This window comes from Scedosporium apiospermum, assembly GCF_000732125.1.
Source record: "Scedosporium apiospermum strain IHEM 14462 chromosome Unknown SEQ_SAPIO_0099, whole genome shotgun sequence".
In the NCBI taxonomy this organism is placed as follows: Eukaryota; Fungi; Ascomycota; class Sordariomycetes; order Microascales; family Microascaceae; genus Scedosporium; species Scedosporium apiospermum.
The window spans coordinates 1,769,281-1,791,082 of NW_015971800.1; the positions used below are offsets into that span (position 1 = coordinate 1,769,281).

Below are 21,802 nucleotides of genomic sequence, written 5' to 3' on the forward strand. Positions count from 1 at the left end.
GAGGACTTGAGAGAATGTGCATAACGTCGTCCTTTCAACATTCATTCATTTACATCTAACCCCCCAAGTTGGACAAGCTGCAGCGGCGATATTGCGAAAAGTTCAAATGGGACACTCCTCATCTTAACACAGAATCGAATCTGGAGCTTCAGATGTGTTTTCTGTTATTCGGAGAGTACTTCGAGGCTGAGCGATTCCACCGAGATATTGCTCGTTATACCTGTGTGCCCAAGATGGAATTTTATCGCCCTGCGTAGATTAATTCTGTGAAGTTCAAAGGTTAGAATCGAGAGTCGAGATTCAATAGCCAAAAGTCGAGTCATGGCAGGGGTCAACCCAACTCAGGGAATTTTAGCAGGCGACCTTTTGAGGACTGATTTTCGTGTGTCCCACCTTCTCTTTCATAAGTCGACGTGAAACAGCGAAACATCGGCTCACAAACACCGTGGGCCAGGCCTGGTCATGACCATGATACCCATACCCAGGCGGTAAGGTTTAAGTTGGGCACCAGAAATATCCACCGCACTAAATCCATCGCTGCCAGCATCGTCCACGGCCTTGGGATCGTCAAAGACACAGTGCAAAGCCAGACTTCACTGATCCATCATTCATCCCGAGTTGCGCAAAAACCATGGCAAGCCAACCACAGGCAAAGAAGGCAAATCCCAAATCCAAGCTAAACCAGCGATCGACGACGCCCCTGCACATCTACGTCGCCGGCGGCTCGGACATTCGCGAAACCGGCCTAGGCGGCGAGTTCCGAGACGTAGAACCGGACGTCGTCACCACCGAAGGCGCCGTCTCCGTTCCCGTACGCCAACCCCGTCTTAACCTCGAGGATAATGCCATCGTGCAGATTTCCGTGGGCCAGAAGCACACCGCCGCTCTCACGCAAAAGGGCACCGTGCTGACGTGGGGATCAAATGATTTCTATGCCCTTGGAAGGGATACGCCGTCGGTGGGACACGAAGGGTGGCCCGAAGCCGTGCAGGCCCTTGTGAATTTGAAGCTGGAGATTGTGCAGGTTGCTGCCACCGATCATGCTACTTTTGCACTTACTTCGAATGGACGGGTTTACGGATGGGGGACATTCATGGTAGGCTAACCCCTAATCTCAAATGAGAGCTACACACTCGATTTGGTGTCTGCTTCATCCAAGGGCAATCCCCTCTAACACGATTCATTAGAGCGACGATGGGGTAATAGGATTCCTCAAGGACCTCATCGAACATAAGACCAAAGTCGACCCAGATGAACTCATAGCCAAAATCCCCACTCCCATCCCCGGCCTCAAGGACATCAAAGAACTCGCCACCGGGTCAAACCACATCCTAGCGCTAACACGCACCGGCAACGTCTACGCCTGGGGGTCCGGTCACCACGGCGAACTCGGCCGCCGTCTCGTCTACCGCCACCAGTTCGAATCCCTGACTCCCCGTACCATCTCCTTGCCCAAAAACCAGATCGTTCGCATCTTCGCGGGCTTCTACCACAACTTCGCCGTCGATAAGAAGGGCCGTGTTTGGGCTTGGGGCTTGAACAACTTCTGTCAGGCCGGCGTTCCGGCGGAGGTGGAGGAGGGTGGCACCGATAACCTCCATATTAGCCACCCGGTGCAGGTGCAGACGCTAGAAGGTGTCCAAATTAGACACATGGCTGGGGGCTTGCATCATAGCATTGCTTGCGCCGAGGATGGGAGGATCTTGGTCTGGGGACGGTGCGATGATAGCCAGATGGGTGCTTCGCTGGAGAGAGTGAAAGACAACTTCCTTTTGAAAGACGAGAGAGGTGTCCCACGGATATTGATGATGCCGTTGGAAATACCAGGTACGTATCTCCCATCCTATACCTATTGGCTTGAGTTGGCTCGTCTTTTAACATTCACGTCTCTAGGTCTCAAAGCCCAATTTGTTGCAGCGGGCACAGACAACTGCTTTGCCGTCGACCCGGATGGAAAGATATACGCCTGGGGCTTCTCTGACAACTTCCGTACTGGCCTCGGCACGGAGGACTCGGTCAAGGAGCCGACACTGGTTTCGACCGAAGGCTTGTCCAAACTCTCTGCCAAATTGGTGGTTACCCGAGGGCCGTTTACCTTCTTTGCTGGAGTGCCAGCGGAGGTGGATGTAGCCTCGGAAGATGATTAGACCTCCACGTGTGGGAATATTGAAATTAAACCCGTCGGAGCGTGTTTCTACACTTACCTTTCTTTTGTTTTTGGGAATTGTCTCTCTGATTGATAGCATGAAGTCCTTATACTGCCAGATACCATGGTTTGAGTTTGTTCATGTCAAGAGAATCCATAGCTGGCCAAAGAAGCACGTATCTGATACTCAGCACAATATACCCTTGAGAATAACAAAACATGCAAAGAGCGTAAGATAAGACCTATACAAGTACAAAAAAGGAAATGGGACCTCGAACTTGAAGCTATCTCAACCTTGAGCTCATCCGAGCCTGGCCGCACCTAAGTTTCCGGCGCTTTTCAACGGATCTTGTCCAGCGTCCTCCCTCCCGCCCACCCAAATTAACCACTTCACTCGTTTCACTGCTCAGCCATTGACACTCATTCTTTTGCCGTCTCATGCCCTGCCCCTCCCCGACCTTTCCGTCTACCAGTTCGAGCTCCGCGGCCTGGGGCCCCGCTACAAGAACCTCAATCCGATTCCGCTGCCTCTTCCCTCAGATGGAGTGACCTCAAGATCTATTTTGATTTTGGTAGGTGTCTCCTCTTCTTGTTTTACAGGAGTCTCCTTTTCTTCTTTGACAGGAGTCACCTCTTCTTGTTTGATGGTAATCTCCTTTTCTTGGTCGATAGGAATCTCATGCCTATCGCCAGCTTGTATCGCTATCATGCTATATGTCTCACCAGCACCAGCCCAAACGGGCCTAACTTCTCTCCGTATGTCCCGCATCATGTCTGGGTTGTTCTTGTCGGGACAAAAGATGGGGATGCTTTGAGGAAGGGTACGGTCCCTCGTGCTGCGGCCTCCTAGGCGGTAATTGGCGCCTACCCCGGCACTCTTTATCACGCCAGGCTCACCTATGAAGACGGTATGGTGTGGTCCGCAAGCGACGGCCGTGGCCCAGCGTTCCTGTCCGTTGCCGGTTTCGGGAATTATTATTGGCGTCCAGCCGCCCACCTTGACCGTACCAGCATCCTCCGCGACCGAGATGTTGGGCGCGACGTATTTCTTTCCGATCCAAAGGTGTCTTGCCGAGAACAGGAACCCTAGGCGTCCGTTGTCATCGAGGCCCCAGGTGTAGTGACGGCCGTTTGTGGTCACCACTGCAGAGTGGTAGCGACCTCCGGCGGCTTGTTTGACGTCATTGATGGGGCAAGGGTCGAAAAGGATCTGTTGAGGTGCATCGACGTATCTGCTCTGGATCACGGCGCTTCCTGCCTGTCCATACTTGCTCTCACCCCACTGGTAGATTTCAGGGCACGGTAAACGTCAGCTAGGAGGCTGGAATCTCTCACAATGAAGGCAAGCGAAAGGGCAAACCTCAAAAAAGGGGAGGGTTAGGGAGTTGTGCAGGATAGGCAAGGACTTACCGCCCACAGTCCCTCGTCTGTGCAAAAGGCCATAGAATGGTTATACCCGGCGCCAACCCCCACCACATCGTCGGGAAGCCTCGGTACGATGGCAGGCCGAAACGCCCTATTATTATCCATGGGATCATCTAAGTGCCTCCCGAGTCGGTAGCCGGTTCCATGGCCCCAGCTCCAGACCTTGTGCTTCTTGTCGAGGGCGAGAGCGTGCTTTTCGGCACAGGCAATATCGACAATACCCCTGAGTCGCGGGAGTTTTACTGGTTCGGTCTGGACATCGATGAGCTTGCCGCCACGCATGTAAAAGCCTTTATTCTCGCCGCCTTTCATCTTATCCTGGTCCTAGAGTGGGAATGCAAATCAGTATAGTGAAGGTCGATAACCCTGAGGATTTAGAATAGATTTATATCTCATCGCATTGACAACTGCTTGAGATGGCACGTCGTGGATTCCCCAGGGCTAAGCCCACAGGAAGCCTTGGTGTTTCCTTGAAAAAAAAGAAAAGAAAAACAGTCCGTCAACTTTGAAACTTACAATGAAAGTGCCCCAGGCATATATGTCACCGGTAGTAGTGAGAGCCAAGCTGTAGGATCCTCCAGCAGCAACCTTGCAGAACAGGACACCCTCGGGGATATGTTTGTGGTCGATCTTGCCGGGTTTGTATCTAGTACTGCTACCTGGACCAGCCTCGGTATCTCGACCGAGTTGGCCGTTATTATTCGAGCCCCACGAGTACACATCACCATCGGCCGTCAGGGCCAAGGCGTGCATCGGGCCACACGCGGCGCCAACAATGACTTCCTTGAAGATCTTAATGGGGGTGGGCACCTCACAAACCAGGCACTTATCCCCGTGCCCCAGCTCGCCCTCTTTTCCGGTTCCAAAGGTAAAGAGGGCCATCTCAGTCCGCGGTATGGGGTTCTCAGCTGGCCCTATATCAACGGCGGTTTCAGGTGGTGGCGTTTCTTCTGTCTGGCCTGTCGACGCCGTACCCTTTCCACCGCCTTTTTGCTTCTTGGGAGGGTTTCCAGTATTACTCCCCGGGTCGTTCAGAGGGCGTTTATTCATCCCCTTCGCTTTGTCTTCCGAGGCTTTCTTGTTGGCTGCCGTACCGGTGGCTTCCTTGCCGGTAGCTTTCTTGTTATTGGACTTGGCTGGTGTTCCTTTGCCATCATCCGCCTTCGCGGCCGGTTTAGCCTGTTGGCCTCCCTTTGCCGGCTGGGTGGCCGCGGGAGGGTCAGGAGCCGCTTTAGGTTTCCTGCCTCGCTTTGCTGGTTGGGAGGTTGCGGAAGTGGCAGCAGCCGCTTTAGGTTTCCTGCCTCTGGTTGCTGTTTGGGGGTTTGCGGACGTGGCCGCAGCTGGTTTGGTCTTCCTGCCCCCCTTTGCCGGTTGAGAGGTTGCAGCTGGCGCCGCAGCTGCCCGAGCTTTACCGCCGCTCGTTGCTGGCTTGGGGGTGGTCTTGGGTGTTGGCTGGGGGCTTGGTCGGGGCGCCGCAGTTGCTTTAGCTCTGCCGCCTCTCGTTGCTGGTTTCTTCCCAGTTTGGGATCTAGTCACTCGCTTGGGTACCACGACTTCCTCTTCCTCCTCCTCTTCCTCCTCCCTCTCTTCCTCCTTCTCTTCCTCCTTCTCTTGTTCCTTCTCTTGTTCCTTCTCTTGTTCCTTCTCTCTCCCCTCCTTCACTCCCCCCTCCTTCTCTCCCCCCTCTTCCTCTTCCTCATTCTCTTCCTCTTCCTCTTCCTTTTCCTCTGTCTTTTCCTCCTCTTCCTCCTCGGAGGACTCTTCATCTTTCGTTGCGGCGATGGCCTTTTTCTGGGTCTTTCCGGTATCCTTTTTGGGTGCGGCAAGCGTAATAGTTGCGAAGGGCGCATCATCCATCTCGCTATCGGAGTCGTAAGAAGGTGTGCTTGGTCCCCAGCTAAGAGGACTCCCCTCCGTCTCAGACTCAAGGCCTTCCATGGGAGAATCCCACTGAGGGTCTTGAGAAGGGTCGGAACTCATAGTTGACCAGGAGCTTGAACAAAAGTTGATGGGAAAAAAGAGTGAGTGCCTTGCCCCAAATTTCTGGGAGGTTTAGTGAGAAAGAACCCGAGCTTTTGAACGACTAAGGCACGGCAGCTTGTGGAACTAAAGATTCAGGACCTGGGGACACTGAATGGAATGAACAGAATCGCAAGCCGTTCCCCTTTTCGGGAAATATCTGGATTCTAAATCAAGCGTCGTGAAGGCTTGCAGCTAGTCATCGTGTAGGAAGGCCTGACGTTCTCCGACGTCCATTTCCAGATGTAGAACAATCCAGAAGGTCCAGCCAACTGGCATGAGGCCCCGTTTGGAGGTAGCAAGTTGTCCATACTCTTCCAGCATTTAGCTACTTGGCCTCTGTCGTCTTTGTTGTTGTCATACGGAATTCAAGATGATAAGCTGGATATAGACCTTGCGTACCAACAGCTCGAGGTCAATAGAACCATAATTGGTAAGGAGAAACTCGAATTCCATCCATATGTCATACTCGGATACCAGGTGATATTTACTGCGTCTACATCTTTATGGGCAGCCTCGGAGATGCCTGCAACCGGTCGATTACACCGCGAGCGGTATAGAGAGGCCGGAAAGGGGCTTTCTCGTGAATTCCACTTTACTTTTTCGGTCAACGGTTCCAGGAAATCCCTGGATTGGAATTTGAGCTAACTTTTTTCTGGTATGGAAAATGCGTGTGGAGGTGCGCTTCCACGACAAGCATTCCTGTCCCAACAAAGGGGTGCTGTAAAGCGAGAGTCGGTGTCTGGCTGGTGTACTGTGCTCAAGGAGGGCAATAAGGCGCATTGTCATTAAAACTAAATCTTAGAAAGGTGCCTATGAATACTTCGTAGTAAGATCTCTAGGACGCTGATCAGAGATGCAGATCCTAGCCTTCCATGTTCTGCCAGAGTCTGCATGCTTCAATGTGTCCATAGCTGAAAATAACAACACTAAGAGGAACTCGTAAAGCACGTAAATCAGATTAATCACATCTGTAGCTTAATGCATCGGGGTGCTTCATAGAATCCTAGTCTTGCAGTCTTGCTTAGACGCGGTAGATCTGTTGATATGGATAGCATCGCAATGTGCTCAGGAGCCATATTCCTGAGCCCAGCCGCGACCGAAAACCCGCATCTATTTCTAGAATATATTCGTCCAACTTACTTCTTAGTCCGTGTTGGGAGGCAATTGAGTCCAAGTTCATGCGACCGAAGACGGATCGCCTCGGCCGCTCGGGTGGTGCTTTCATTTATCCCATGCGCCCAAACCGAGAGTGTAAAAATGTGTAAATGCAAACCGCCACGGCAATTCTCCCGTCGAGTTCGGGATTAATTGGTGAATGAGTGGGAGGCTCGCACCGACATGCAGAAGTAAGACTTCGTACTTCCCCGGTGATCTTAATAGGAGTACATGTACGCGAGGAGATGTGACGAAGTCAGCTTGAGAGCTGTCAATAGCAATTCGTAGCGGTCTCGTGAAATCCCACCCGACTCCCATAAGACTCTAAAACTGATTGCTGTTCAACTGGAATTATCCCTATGGGTCATGCAGAGGCCCCATAGAGAAGAAGATCATCACAGTGATCGTCAAGGTAAGATTAGCCGCTTGAACCTAGATCCAGGGGCGATCTTGGGTCAAAGGCATTCCTGGTTCTTGCCCATCTACCATTTTATTAGTTGTCTCATAAGCCGTGCGGCTTAGATTGACTGCCAAATGAAGTATCCAAGGATCTTGATTGCCCACGGCAGGCGGATAGCCGTGTGGAGCGCAGGTATTGAGGCAGCCTCTTTTGCCTTATAAGAAAGACATGATGTCCCTAGCTTCCCCTCTGTCTGCGTAGCGGTGAAGTGCGAAACCTGGCCTCGTGTCTAGAGAGATCGCAATTCGCCTTGTTGCGTCTATAGATTCGGTTGCTCACAGGCACATGTCACACATGTGTTGGAGTCGTCTGTTTGCTTGAATTTTATAAATTAGAGTCGCTTGTCTTCTCTGCTCAGTGAGTCGGTTGAACGTGGGCATATGTCGTCGGTTGCTTTTAGCGACTACTTTTCTTACGTCCTCGTCCGCGGTTACAGTAGTCGCACACCATTCCCTTCTGCACTTCGATCCGCCTCAGTTCAGATTCTACCGAAACGATGGCTTCGGGACGGCGCCTCAAGTATGGAGGACTGCTGGTTACGGCTTGCGGGGTCGCGAACGCCGCCATAGTATCGCGAGCCGCTCATCTTCCTTCCTCCATTCAGATGCTCTCGGTCCCCTCAGAAGATACACCAATCGCTCTCGAAATTGGGCTCAGAATGCAAAACATCGAAAAGCTAGAGGGCATGCTTCGCGATGTCTCCGAACCCAAGAGCGCCAACTACGGCCGGTATCTGAGCATGTCGGAAGTACACGAGGTCTTTCGCCCCTCAGCGGACTCGAGTACCGCTGTCACGGCGTGGTTGGAGAGCAACGGAATCACTGACATCGTGGACAATGGCTTCTATATCAACTTTGCAACTACCATCTCAAAAGCCAATAGCTTGCTCAACTCATCCTTTTCGTACTTTGATGTGCAGGGCACGAAGAAACTGCGAACGCGGGAGTACTCCATCTCGGACGACATGGCCCGCCATATTGAACTCGTTACGCCGACGACGTACTTCGGAACAACCAAGTCACACCGTCCCGTGAAAATGCCCGGTCCGGAGGCATATGGGTCGCGGCTTCTGGCAAGGCAGGAGGGTAACTCAACCGAACGATCGCCGTGCTCTCGACTTCTTACCCCGTCGTGTTTGAAAGAGATGTATGGTTTTGGTGACTACGAAGTTGACCCGGAATCCAGTAGCCGCGTTGCCTTTGCTAGTTTCCTAAACCAGTCGGCAGTTCCAAATGATTTGGATGTCTTTACGGAGACCTTCGACTTGCCCAAGACGAGCTGGGAATCCGTTATTATTAACGACGGTGATGACCACCAGGACCCTCGAGGAAACGTGGGCGAGGCCAATCTAGATTCGCAGATGCTTGCTCTCTCGGGACAGACTCTTCCCATGATACACTACGTCACCGGCGGAAGCCCGTAAGTACTAGCCCCCCCGGTTGGGATGCCAGTCCTTCCGTGTAAGGACAGGAGTGATGAACGTGGAGCAATGGCACTAACGGGACCGTAGGCCGTTCGTCCCGAATCTTAGACTCGATGCCGACTCGAACACGAACGAACCATACCTGGAGTTTTACCAACACTTAATGGACCTGGAGAATCACGAGGTTGCGCAAGTGATATCAATCTCTTACGGCGATGACGAACAGGTGAGGCGACTCTCTACATGACTTCTCGTACAGTACAGGATGGAGGTTGGGATGCTGATCTCTCCTTGAAAACAACCTAGACCGTGCCAAGGGACTATGCTATTCGCACGTGTAATCTGATGGGCATGATGGGCCTTCGTGGAGTGTCAATCATCGAGTCTTCTGGAGATGGAGGTTAGTCCCGCCCCCCAAATTTTTCGTGCTGCCTAGTGTCACGGGTGAAGAAGGGTTAACCAGGCATCCTCTTCTGTTTTTTCAGGTGTTGGAGCACCCTGCCGCGCAAACGACGGATCGGATAAGATAGAGTTTACACCACAGTTTCCACCCAGTTGTCCATACATCACGACCATAGGGGGCACGCAGGGATACGATCCCGAAATCGCGTGGGTTGGTAGTTCGGGGGGCTTCAGCAACTACTTCGAACGTGCCTGGTACCAGGAAGCAGCGATCGAGAGATACTTGGACGAAGTGCTGGATCCAGATCTTAAGGAGGAATACGAGCAGTATGCCAACTACGGCGGGAGGGGGTTCCCGGACATCTCGGCTCATAGCTCTAGTCCCTCGTAAGTCAGCACCCTCTCCTCCCAGAGATAGGTTTCTCAGTGCACTTGCATAGATGAGTTTAACCGCCATATTCCCTCCTAGGTACCACATTATCATCGGAGGCTCTGCCTCATTCTCGGGCGGAACATCGGCGGCTGCACCGCTGATCGCGGGCATGATTGGCTTATTAAACGACGCGCGGTTGAAGGCGGGAAAGCCTACGATGGGGTTCCTTAACCCATGGCTCTATAGCGAGGGATACCAGGCCCTCACTGACGTTGTCGGCGGTTACTCAAAGGGCTGCGACGGATGGGATACCCAATCCGGCCGAGAGGTTCCGGGTGCCGGTGTTATTGGAGAGAGGGGCGCGTACTGGAATGGGACTGAAGGTGGGTTACGCGTAGAATTAGAGAACATCTTTCACCATGGTAAGGAGCTAACAGATTTGATGCTAGGTTGGGATCCTGCTACGGGATTGGGCATGCCGAACTTCAAGCAGTTGCTTAAGTTGGCTATGGGAGATAATGTCGACGTGGGAGATGATGGTCAAGAAGGTTTTGATGAACGGGGCTCAGACAATGATACCAAAGATGGTTCCAAACATATGTCCGCGGAGAAGGGCGTTGAGGGGGGCGTAGTTAGATGAAGGGGAATGAGGTGAGAACTCAGATCAATAGCTCGAGCTTCTGGGAAGGGTGGCAAGAGGCCAGGCGACTAGAGGGATCAATACATGTACATAGATATGTAGATGAGGCGTGAGATACCCGCAACTATGAATGATTATCGATTGATGATGACAAATAGAGCAATTGTAATTTGAAGATCTTGTCATTCATGACCTGTCGAGACCGATCTTTAGCTCCAGGATAATCTACAATGGGTATCTGGATCGAGGCGGGTAAGCCCGGGCAGTTACTGATCGGTGATGATTACAATTGAACTCGGTGATTACTTACGGGAGTGTGCGATCAAGGGTCCTTGGGGACCAAGAGGGACGTGGGGATGGATCACTTTGATGCTGTTGATCCTTCGATCCTTTTCGATTTCGACGGACCAGATTTCCGATTCAGGGCCTCTTATCAAAACTCTATGCAGTGCTGCACATGATCAAGCAGAAACAGGCGGTTGATGCAGTGTTGCCAGGCTCCCCCGCAATACATCAATCAATGATGATATCGATTCTTCCCGAATAACACGCAAGTTTGGTTGCGTCAATTCCTCCAGCTTGCCGGCGATCGGAGACTCTAGCTCGCATCATGTCCCTCTGAACTTGCGTATATTTTTGTCAATTGATGCCATCGGACTTCCGGCAATCGGACTTTTAATATTCGGATGGCACCGGGCAGAGCGGCGAGCACTAAGGGCTTCCCACTAGCAAAGTACCACCTCACTCAGAGTTACTATTCATACTAGACAATCCTTGAGCAACATTGAGCTTTTGGGAGGGTTTGTTAAGCGAGATGCCAGGCTCCTTCTGGCTTCGCATGAAGTACTGAGTATTTAACGAGGTATACGAAGTACGAAGCGCTGCCTGGCTTCTGGTGGGGGCGATGGGAGATCTTACATTGTAAAGTACCACTGTACTTCGACTCCAGCACCGTGCTAAAAACGAACACCATGACTAAATTCTGGAGTACTTCTACGCTGGCATTAGTGCGTAGCCGTCGTTAAGTACCGACTTCCAGCACAGGCCAACTTCGCAACCTTGCGCACCGCAGTGCAGCCTAACTCAGCGTACTTCGTTACCTACAAAAATTCCATCTTGTCAAGGTCAATTGATCTGGGATTTTTTACGTTTTTACCGCGACCGATTATTAATTCGACTGTGCCTGTTGCAATTCTGTTCCGCTCACACCTCGCCGGTCCCTTAAAACTCTGTTTAGACCTTTCCTGCTTCGTCGGTCTCCCTGGATTTTGTATCCAGCTTTCTGACGTAGAGGAGCAAACGTTGAACTTATAGATTGGATCCTAATCTCTGCTGGCTTGCTCTCAATTGCTGTGTAGAGTTGATAGACAACGCGCCTGGGCATCTTCAGTCCTAAACCCCGCTATTCCCGACGGTACAGCTCGCTGTGGGCCTCTTTTTTTGTAAGAGCTTTGACGCCGACTGACCTCAGGTCTTCGTCAATTGTTCGCTCAATCCACGCGGTCCCCTCCATCGCCACCACTGTCCGAAATTCCCACATCCTTCGACCTCCCGGCTCCGAAAAAGAACGACATGCTTTGCCTAAACCGATCATTCTCCCGGTAGTAGGAATTTTCGATCCCATTTACGATGCGAGTCTTCGAAGATCAGGATCAATTCCGCTTCGAGACCGGGTCGTTTACCGGCTTCCGGCCTCTACGCCAGCTCGGCAGCGGCTATCTCACCTCACCGGGCCATTTCAAGCAGCCGCTGTGTGGCAACGAAGAAGGATGGGGCCCCTTGAGCCCTCACCGATATGACTTTACTCCTTGCTTTATCGACGTGTGGGTTGCCACGGTGGCCGCCTTCGGTATTGTTATCGGCGGCATTGCCGTCGCGTGGCTAGTAAAGCGCTGCACGCCTGTCGATATCTCAAAGAACTGGCATTTCTGGTTGAAACAGGTAGGTTAATGGTGCCGCCTCCGTTACTGTGTGCGAAAGCATATGGGACCAATTGATGTGTTCCTGGACACGTCCTTTTCCCCTGACGTGGTATGCTAATACGGCGCTTCTTGTTCATGATAGTCCCTTCTGGCTGCCGTTATCGCCGATTTCGTCTTGCAACTTGCCATTCAGATTATTAGCTACCCAGGCATCTGGTTCGGCGATTTTCGAGTCTGGACTACCGCCGCGACCATCGCGTCCCTCGCTGTCATCTTCTCCATCCAATGGCTCGAGTATACGCGCCTCCGCAATCCCAACGGTGTCGCTCTTTTCTACTGGCTGTTCCTCCTGATCGCCCTCGCTGTCAAGCTCCGATCTCTCATCTCCCAACAACTCTACCATTCCGACCTGTGGTATTTCACCATCTACGCTGTCGGATGCGGCCTTTCCGTTGCCGCCTTCCTGGCCGAGTGGATTTGGCCCAAGTCGGATAGCCGATACGAGGCCCTTGAAGAGTTCGAGGAGGAATGTCCTCTCGAGACGGCCACCGTCTTCTCTCGTTTGACCTTCTCGTGGATGACGCCCTTGATGCGCTACGGCTATAAACAGTACCTCACCGAAGACGACCTGTGGGCTCTTGCGCACACCGACAACACCAAGACCACCGGTGACGCTTTCGATAACGCGTGGCAACATGAGTTGGAGCATCGGAAGGAGAAACCCTCCCTCTGGTGGGCAATGGGTCGCGCCTATGGTGGCCCTTACGCGCTCGCTGCTATCTTTAAAATTGGCAACGACATCTCTCAATACGTGCAGCCTCAGCTTTTGAGGATCCTGATCGGCTGGGTTGATTCGTATCGACCCGGCAAGGAGCCCGAGCCCGTCATCAAGGGAGCTGCTATTGCCCTGGGCATGTTCTCCTGTGCCGTTTTCCAGACTGCCATGGTCGTAAGTCATTTTTCTCTCTCTTCAAATATGCCAGCTTTTCTAGCTATGTCGAATATATGCTGACTCTGGCCACGCAGCACCAATACTTCCAAACTACCTTCGTTACGGGCATGCGGATCAAGGGTGGTTTAGCCTCGGCCATCTACCGAAAGTCCCTCCGACTCTCCAACGAAGGTCGGTCACACAAGACGACCGGTGACATCGTCAACTATATGGCCGTCGATGCTCAGCGCCTGCAGGATCTCGCCCAGTTCCTACACCAGATCTGGTCCTCGCCCTTCCAAATCATCCTCTGCATGGTTTCTCTCTACCACCTGGTTGGATGGTCTATGCTTGCAGGTATCGGAGTCATGATTATCATGATGCCATTAAACGGCTGGATTTCCAAGGTGATGAGGAACCTGCAGAAGAAGCAGATGAAGAACAAGGATGCCAGGAGCAGGCTAGTGACCGAAATCATCAATAACATGAAGAGCATCAAGCTCTATGCCTGGAGCGCCGCCTTCATGAACAAACTTAACTATGTTCGAAACGAGCAAGAATTGAAGAACCTGCGAAAAATCGGAGCAACCCAAGCCCTTGCCAACTTTGCCTGGAACACTGCCCCCTTCTTCGTGTCTTGCTCGACATTTGCTGTCTTTGTCCTCACTCAGGATAAACCCCTTAGCACGGACATTGTCTTCCCTGCTCTAGGTACGTAGGAGCACCGAGTACCCCCTCCTTCAAACTCTTTATGTTGCTATTCAGTCTTAAACTAATTGTCGATTCTAGCCCTCTTCAACCTTCTTACATTCCCTCTTGCTGTCTTGCCTATGGTCATTACCGCCATGGTTGAAGCCGGCGTTGCTGTCCGCCGGTTGTCTGATTTCCTTGCCGCTGAGGAGATTCAGCCCGATGCCGTTGCCATCAAGCCTTCTCCTGACGCTATCGGCGAGGAGTCCGTTGTCATCCGCAACGCGACTTTCTCATGGAACCGCCATGAGTCGAAGACTGCTCTCAGGGACATCGACTTTACCGCCTATAAGGGCCAGCTGTCCTGCATCGTCGGCAGGGTCGGCGCCGGCAAGTCTTCCTTCCTTCAGTCTATTTTGGGAGATCTATGGAAGGTCGAGGGTAAAGTCGAAGTCCACGGTACCGTTGCGTATGTCGCTCAGCAGCCCTGGATTCTGAACGCTACGGTTAAGGAGAACATCATTTTCGGGTACCGTTATGATTCCCACTTCTACGAGCTCACTGTCAAGGCCTGTGCGCTCTTAGACGACTTTGTCCAGCTCCCCGATGGCGACGAAACCGTGGTCGGTGAGCGCGGTATTTCTCTCAGCGGTGGTCAGAAGGCTCGCGTTGCTTTGGCCCGTGCCGTCTATGCTCGAGCTGATATCTATCTCCTCGACGATGTACTTTCTGCCGTGGATTCGCACGTCGGCCGACACATCATCGAGAACGTTCTCGGTCCTCGGGGTCTCCTCCACACTAGGACCCGAGTCCTTGCCACTAACTCTATCTCGGTTCTCCAGGAGGCCAGCCACATCACTCTCCTCAAGGATGGCGAGATTGCTGAAAAGGGTGCTTTCCAGGAGCTCATGCTTCAGAAGGGTCTAGTTGCCGAGCTCGTTAAGACCGCGAAGCAGGATCAGAATGGTGGTTCTTCGTCCGACTCATCCTCGAGCATCTCCAGCAGCGAATCCGCCACTGTCCACGAGGCCGACCTCAAGGACTCCGATAGGGATGCTTTGGATGAAGCTGGGGAGCCCATTCCCGAAGCGCAGCATGGCGGTGAAACCGACGGCAAGAAGAGGGCTATGAGCATCGCAACTCTCCGTCGACCAAGCGCCGCGAGCTTTAGAGGAGCTCGGGGCAAGCTTGCGGACGAGGAGGGCAATAATAGTAGGACCAAGCAGAAAAAGGAGCACTCTGAGCAGGGCTCGGTCAAATGGGATGGTGAGTCGCAATTATCTACTGCTTTCCACACCCGTTAGGTCGGCCAGCAGCGTACATACTGACCTCTAGGGCAATAGTCTATACTCAGTACGCAAAGGACAACAACTTGGGCGCTGTTGCTATCTATTTGTTCGCCCTAGTCGCCGCCCAGTGCGTTAGCGTTGGTGAGTTTCTCTCTTTCTCTCCATCTCTCTTTGTACCTCTACGAGAAACATATATCTAACTCTTTCTTTAGCTGGTTCCGTTTGGCTGAAGCGGTGGTCCGAGACAAACCAGGAGTCCGGGTATAACCCAGATATCGGCAAATTCATCAGCATCTACTTTGCCTTTGGTGTGGGGGCTGCTGCTCTCACCGTCGGGCAAACCCTCATACTCTGGATCTTCTGCTCTATCGAGGTAAGGCATGCTAAGTGCTTATTGCTTTAAGCTAATCATACTAATGTCTTTTTCTCCCCTCCCTAGGCCTCGCGAAAACTGCACGAGAGAATGGCGAACGCTATTTTCCGATCGCCAATGTCGTTCTTCGATACAACTCCGACTGGCCGTATCCTTAATCGATTCTCAAGGTGAGTGCATTTCCTTGAACCCAACCACCTACCCACCGCTGCACGACGATGCGTAGCATGTCCACGCCTTGTGGATGGTGTGACCGAGCACGAGGGGGTGGACGTTTGTTTCTTCGTTGATAGCGAATGTGGTACTAACATGGTTGTACTAGTGACATCTACCGTGTCGATGAGGTCCTTGCCCGGACCTTCAACATGCTATTCGTCAATCTCTCCAGGTCCGGCTTCACGTTGATGATCATCTCAGTTTCCACGCCCATTTTCACCGCCCTTATTATCCCGCTCGGCTTCATGTATAGGTGGATCCAAAAGTACTACCTGCGCACGTCGCGAGAGCTCAAGAGACTGGATAGCGTCAGCCGAAGCCCCATCTACGCTCACTTCCAAGAAACGCTGGGTGGTGTTTCGACTATTAGGGCGTACCGCCAGCAGGACCGATTCGGGCTCGAGAACGAGTGGCGCATCGACCAAAACCTCCAGGCCTACTTCCCATCTATCAGCGCGAATCGATGGCTTGCCATCCGTCTCGAGTTCATCGGTGCCATTGTCATTCTCTCGGCTGCCGGATTTTCTATCATGTATGTGGCGGGCGGTAGTGGTCTAACGTCGGGTATGGTCGGTCTGGCCATGTCATATGCCCTACAGATTGTCACATCGCTCAATTGGATTGTCCGCCAAACGGTCGAGGTAGAGACGAACATCGTGTCGGTCGAGCGTGTGCTCGAGTATACCCACCTGCCCAGCGAGGCACCTGAAATCATCCCCGGCAACCGCCCACCGGTTTCATGGCCGTCCAAGGGTGCCGTCTCGTTCAACAACTACAGCACCCGTTATCGAGAAGGTCTCGACCTCGTGCTCAAGAACATCAACCTCGACATCAAGTCGCACGAGAAGATCGGTGTGGTGGGGCGTACGGGGGCGGGCAAGTCGTCGCTCACCCTCGCACTGTTCCGGATCATCGAGCCGGTGTCGGGTAACATCACCATCGACGGCATCAACACGTCGACGATTGGGCTGCTGGATCTGAGGCGACGCCTTGCTATCATTCCGCAGGACGCAGCTCTTTTCGAGGGCACGGTTCGCGACAATCTTGATCCTGGACATGTGCACGATGACACTGAGTTGTGGAGCGTATTAGGTATGTTTTTGTTTTCTCTTTTGCGCATTGTGACACATATTGTACGCGTGCTTGAGGTCATACCTAGTCACGGCATGGGATCATGTCGGAGGCCGTATTCTTGGAAGGCTACAGTCGAATTGGTTTGGATGTACTCGAGCTTCACAAGGAAGAGAAATTGAACGTGGGGGGGTTGGTTGGTAACTCGATCACGAAGCTAACCGTGGATCTTTTTTTAACAGAGCACGCGCGTCTAAAGGACCATGTCTCATCCATGGATGGTGGCCTCGAAGCCAAGATCAACGAAGGAGGTAAGCAACACAGTTTTCTTTTCTAGTATTTTTACTCTACTTCTTAGTCTGGACCCCTTTCATTCCGGATTCTCGCCGCTTTCCTTCGGCCTTGGAGGGCATATGATGGTCCTGATGGACCTTTTTGCTCCTGAGTTTGCGTCGTACGGCCGTCAGCTGTGGCGAGGCGCATATCAGAGATTTCTGGTTTCATTTGGCCTTGCAGCGCGAAGTGCTGCACAGGGAGGCGAATGTTTGGGAACTTTCACCCACACACGTCAGCAGAGAGGGCACGGGCGCCACCTCCATACTGGCGTTTCCGTGGTCTCTAAGGGGGAAAGAAAAAGTAAAAGGAATCGTGCCATTTTTTTGGGCCTAAGAACTTATCATCGCCGACTTGGACAGCAGGGTCCAGGGGTGCGGGCACATCCGCGAAGTCGCCTGATGTATACTGGAGGGACAAAAAGAAAAAGGAAAGAAAAAAATCAGAAGCAGACAGCAGCTAACCCAAGACTGCGAAAAACAGGATCCAACCTCTCACAGGGCCAGCGCCAGCTCGTATCCCTGGCGCGAGCTATGCTCACGCCGTCCAACATCCTGGTTCTCGACGAGGCCACGGCTGCCGTCGACGTGCAGACGGACGTGCTGCTGCAGGCGACGCTGCGGAGTCCGCTGTTCGCGAACCGGACCATCATCACGGTGGCGCACCGCATCAACACGATCATGGACAGCGACCGGGTGGTGGTGCTGGACAAGGGCGAGGTGGTGGAGTTCGATACGCCGCAGGAGCTGATTAAGAAGCAGGGTGTGTTTTATGGGTTGGTTAAGCAGGCTGGCATTGAGACGGATTGAAGATAGAGTGCTTTTCTTTTTTAGCCTTGCGCTTTCGTTTGCCTTGCCTTAGTCCCTTTCAGGTGAGAGCGGGGGAACGTTAGCGGGAGGGAGAACGTTAGCTGAAACACGGCGGAGGAGGACCTAGCAGTTGGGGGTTTGGTAGAGCTGCGAGAGGCCCTCCCGCTAGCACTCTGCAGGATGGGTTTCGAGTGGGAAGAAGCATGGACGATAGAAAGAGGGATCCATGATATGATGCCACGCCGGTTCTCGGGCGGGTGTGAAAAGATGGAACAAGAAAGGACGACAGGGAAAACCCCGAGGATGTTTTGGGTACCAACCACCAGCATTGCATTGGACGGAAGAGGGCATTGGCTATGCACCGGGGTTGAGTCCAAAAAGAAGAAAAACAAAAGAACGTGGGGGAAATAAAGGAAGCGTCCATTCTGTAGCTAGTATACATTTTTTTTCTCATCATCTCTATACATGCAAAAGAACAAGAGCTGATATGCCCTAGTCCATTCGTCTCACCGTTCCCGCAGCACTGGTGATGGATGAGAGCCAAGGACCCGGCCTATGCAGTCTGCAGTCTTTTTGCCTGCCGGAGAGGCTGTGCTGATCTTCCTTTTGAAGCTAACTAACACGATTACGAGCCGTGATCGTCTTCGTTCTGTTGTTTTCCGCACCAACACCGGAGGGCAAGAAGACGAAGCGGGAAGAAAAGAAAAGAAGAGAAGAAGGAAGAGAAGAAGAAAAAGAGAAAGAAGAGGAGAATAGCATCGTTCCTCCTGCCGGCATATGGCAGAACTTGGCGCATTAACTCACCTACACAAAGTTCCATCTCGTCCAGGTGCAGGTCGACGTTGGTCTTACTTCCCGCAGGAGCTCGTTCCTTACCACTCTTCCCAATCATCCTCTCGGTCCCGAGATTTTGCGTCGTTTTACGCCCGGTGAGAAGGAGGAGCGGAGACCCGGGCCCATCCGGCGCAGTGGGTGATTTTTTTTTTCCCTTTTTGTCGTTTCTGTTTGTCTCACCTCTTTCTCTCCCTCCCTCGGTCAACATCCGGGGAATCATCTCGGCGACGGAGAGTATTTCTCCAAGAGGAGCGGGTTCCGCGTTTGCATATGTAGATCCCTCCCTCCTCTGCCTTCATAGGCATTATAGAATCATAAACATACATGCATACACATGTACGGGGCGGATTTTTTTTCTGAGGAGTCCTATTTAAAAGAAGCAACTTGCTGGGAAAAGCAAGTGTGTTATCCACTTGGAAGTGCGCGCAGGAGAAGTGTGTGCCGTGGATGTCTACGCTGTATCGGAACCGTAGACTGGGGCATGAATTTTTCTCCCTCTTAATTTTATCAGATTCTTTATGCATTTGATCTATTCCTTTTGTTTTTCTTCAGTTCTCTTTTTATTATTATTATTATTATTATTTTTATTTTTTTATTTTTTTTAGTCTTTTCTTCGCCGGCTGTGGTGTCTTGCCAGTCGAATATTTGGGGAGTCGTTTGCTACGCATCCGCTCTGTTGATCCCTCCTCAACCAGGACTCAAGACGCAGAAAATAAGCAGCTGGGTTTTTCTGGAAAGGAATACAGATCAAGGTGGCTAGACCTTCTCCATCCGTGAAACGTCTTGCACCTCGTACACAGGTGGAGAGGAAGAGGGCCGACGCGACGATTCCATCCAAAGTCGCGCGGATGGATACTCGTCGTGGTCATATACCCGTGCCCACCCACCATGCGGGTTATGCTTCACCCTGCAGATAGAAAAAAAAAAAAAAAAAGGAAAAGAAAAAAATAATGGTATTATTTAGATGTGCGCCGGAGATATGTACAATATCAATGTTCCGGCTACGGATCCCCGAAGTTTGTGGAGGTTTGCGGAGGTTTGCTCTGCGATTGTTGCTCTCCTCCTTCCCTCACTCTTCCTTTTCCTATATTTTTGGCGCCTCTTTTATTTATCTATTTATCTATTTATTTGGTTATTTATTTCACTTTCTTTTGGTAATTAAATCCTCCGCAAATAGGATTGTAGACGGCGGATAAGAAACAACCACAGCTGCTTTTTGTCGTGGGAACCGGCCCGAGGAGGGAGGGGACGATGAGGAGGATGAAGACGGTGAGGGGGGAGGGAGGAGATGATGGGAGGAGATGAGGGGAGAAGTGTGAGAGGAGATGCTAGACCGAAACCAGGCCAGCTGAAGTGTGGGACTAGTGCACAAACGATGTCTCGAGAATTGCTTTTTCTATTCCCTTTGAGAGATTCGCGCCTGGTTGATTCCACGTTTCCTAGTTTGGAGGAGGTGTGGTTAGAGAGGCACTGGTTTTGGTTTGGACGCTAAGGTTAAAAAAAACATGTCATGGTCAGGGATTTGATACTTGGGTTTCTTTGCTTTTCATCAACACTTGGGGACTTCCATTGGATCTGCGTGTCTTGTTTTGGTGGAAGGGGTCTACTAGGAAGCACACGAAAGAAAAGGGCCGTGGGTGGCATCTCTATACAAGTGGAGTTGATCACAGACTCACCAACCTGTGCTCCAACCACGAAACTGGTTTATGATGGAAATGCAGTGCTGGGCGGGATTAAGAGAGAGAGAGAGTGTGTGTGAGGGCATCACCAGCCTGGCTCTCACTCCTCTTTCGTACGCTGCCCTCCAAAAACCCCAAGGGCAAGGCCTTTCCCGATGAGGACGTCTTAACGAGACGTAGTGTACTCGTACACCACAAAGCTGGCATTGAGAATGTCAACAACAGATGTCATTTCTCATTGACGCCTCTCTGTGAGGCTGGGACGCTGGGACGCTGGGACGCTGGGACGCTGCAGTGGGTGGGGTTAGACTAGTGGTCTGTGAATGTATGGAGTCTGAAGCAGTGCACACTAGTGTCGTGTGCGTCGTGCGGTATGATGTTATTCGTAGCACGCACCACTCGCCTCCGCCCAATTCGACGCAAGTCTCATTTGCATCTCTTGCGGACGTCAGCTAGCGGCCAGTCGGGAGAGAGCCGGCGCGTACCGAGCAAGGAGGCCCACAGACCACATCCCTGTACGGAGTAGGCTTATCACTCGACATTTGACCCAGGCCGTGCCTTTGCGTCGGGAATGTTGGTGATGCCGATCGTGGAGAGTTGTGAGGGTGGAGACGATACGATATTATACGGCGGCAGTTAGCAGGAGTGTCGAGTATTGTGAAGTAGATAACTTTTCCTCTGGGTATGCTTGGCACCAAGCGATCGAATGCCGGTCCATCTCCGAATTCAGTGCTGCTTGCGAGAATGGATGGACCTGCTCAACAGTGGCTGGCGTATCTTCTTCGCCTGTTCGAAACCATACCTGTGCCTGTCATTTAGTTTCACCATTCAGAAGAAAGAACGCCACCAGCGCCATTCACTAGGCCTGGCCTAAATGGCCTTTAGAAGGTCCGAGTGTGCTCGCTCGTTCCCTCCCATACGACACGCCTGTCGCATACCTCCTACACCCTTGTGCCCCCCCTTCCGTGGTGTGTTCAGCCCGGCGGGATATCGAACGTTGACCGGCGCCTTGCGTTTCTAATCCCAGCAGACCACCCATAGACAACACCATTCTAGCAAGAGGGAAAAAGCAAAGAAGTAGAAATGAAAGCAGGATTTTTGTCGATTAGGTCCTCCCGAAATGCGAGATCTCGTTGCTGTTCCATGGCCTCGGGAAACCGGTGTGCTGGGATGCCCTCACCGGCCGGCCGCACCCTCTGGAGATCGCTGAGAACTAGCTAGCATCAACCTCATGCCACTGGTCTACTGGTAGTATAGAACCGCATTGCCACTCTCGGGTATGCCCTGTTCTCGTACCCCCGTCTGCCTTTCTAGCATCACAAGCCGCAGAGGGGTCTACTAATGCCGAATATCTGGATCTGTGTCGAGATGGTGCACCGGGTCCTGCCGCTGCTCGACTTCGCTTTTCGAGTTCACAAACTAATTCCCGGATGCTGCTGCCACGGATTGTATACCACCATCCGGTTCCTGGTCGAAATTCCCTTCCCCGATGCCCCCTTCTGTGTAGTGAAAGCAGCCGATTGCTCCTTGTGCTACATCTTAGCTAGGCGATTCGCTCTTGGCAAGATCGATTGTTCCAGCACCACCACTAAATCCCTCGCCCGGCTAG

At 52.1% G+C, this 21,802-nt stretch overlaps 4 protein-coding genes across 4 annotated transcripts; 3 read left to right on the top strand and 1 right to left on the bottom strand.

The window, feature by feature from the left end:
• Positions 1–631: 631 nt before the first annotated feature.
• Positions 632–2,147, top strand: SAPIO_CDS5923 (uncharacterized protein; the record flags this gene model as incomplete). The annotated part of the gene is made up of 3 exons (XM_016788150.1): positions 632–1,096; positions 1,188–1,827; positions 1,894–2,147. The coding sequence occupies 3 exons, from the start codon at positions 632–634 to the stop codon at positions 2,145–2,147; spliced, it is 1,359 nt and encodes a 452-aa protein (XP_016642466.1).
• Positions 2,148–2,645: 498 nt separating this feature from the next.
• SAPIO_CDS5924 (uncharacterized protein) lies at positions 2,646–5,551 on the bottom strand (the record flags this gene model as incomplete). Its single annotated transcript, XM_016788151.1, has 3 exons — positions 2,646–3,428; positions 3,557–3,895; positions 4,088–5,551. 3 exons carry the CDS (start codon positions 5,549–5,551, stop codon positions 2,646–2,648), a joined length of 2,586 nt encoding a protein of 861 aa, XP_016642467.1.
• Positions 5,552–7,704: 2,153 nt separating this feature from the next.
• Positions 7,705–10,046, top strand: SAPIO_CDS5925 (uncharacterized protein; the record flags this gene model as incomplete). The annotated part of the gene is made up of 6 exons (XM_016788152.1): positions 7,705–8,627; positions 8,719–8,857; positions 8,938–9,031; positions 9,210–9,420; positions 9,503–9,789; positions 9,856–10,046. The coding sequence occupies 6 exons, from the start codon at positions 7,705–7,707 to the stop codon at positions 10,044–10,046; spliced, it is 1,845 nt and encodes a 614-aa protein (XP_016642468.1).
• A 1,629-nt stretch (positions 10,047–11,675) lies between these two features.
• Positions 11,676–17,680, top strand: SAPIO_CDS5926 (uncharacterized protein; the record flags this gene model as incomplete). The annotated part of the gene is made up of 10 exons (XM_016788153.1): positions 11,676–11,987; positions 12,111–12,917; positions 12,995–13,610; positions 13,689–14,855; positions 14,933–15,019; positions 15,091–15,251; positions 15,318–15,421; positions 15,574–16,559; positions 16,781–16,849; positions 17,355–17,680. The coding sequence occupies 10 exons, from the start codon at positions 11,676–11,678 to the stop codon at positions 17,678–17,680; spliced, it is 4,635 nt and encodes a 1,544-aa protein (XP_016642469.1).
• Between the last annotated feature and the right edge of the window lie 4,122 nt (positions 17,681–21,802).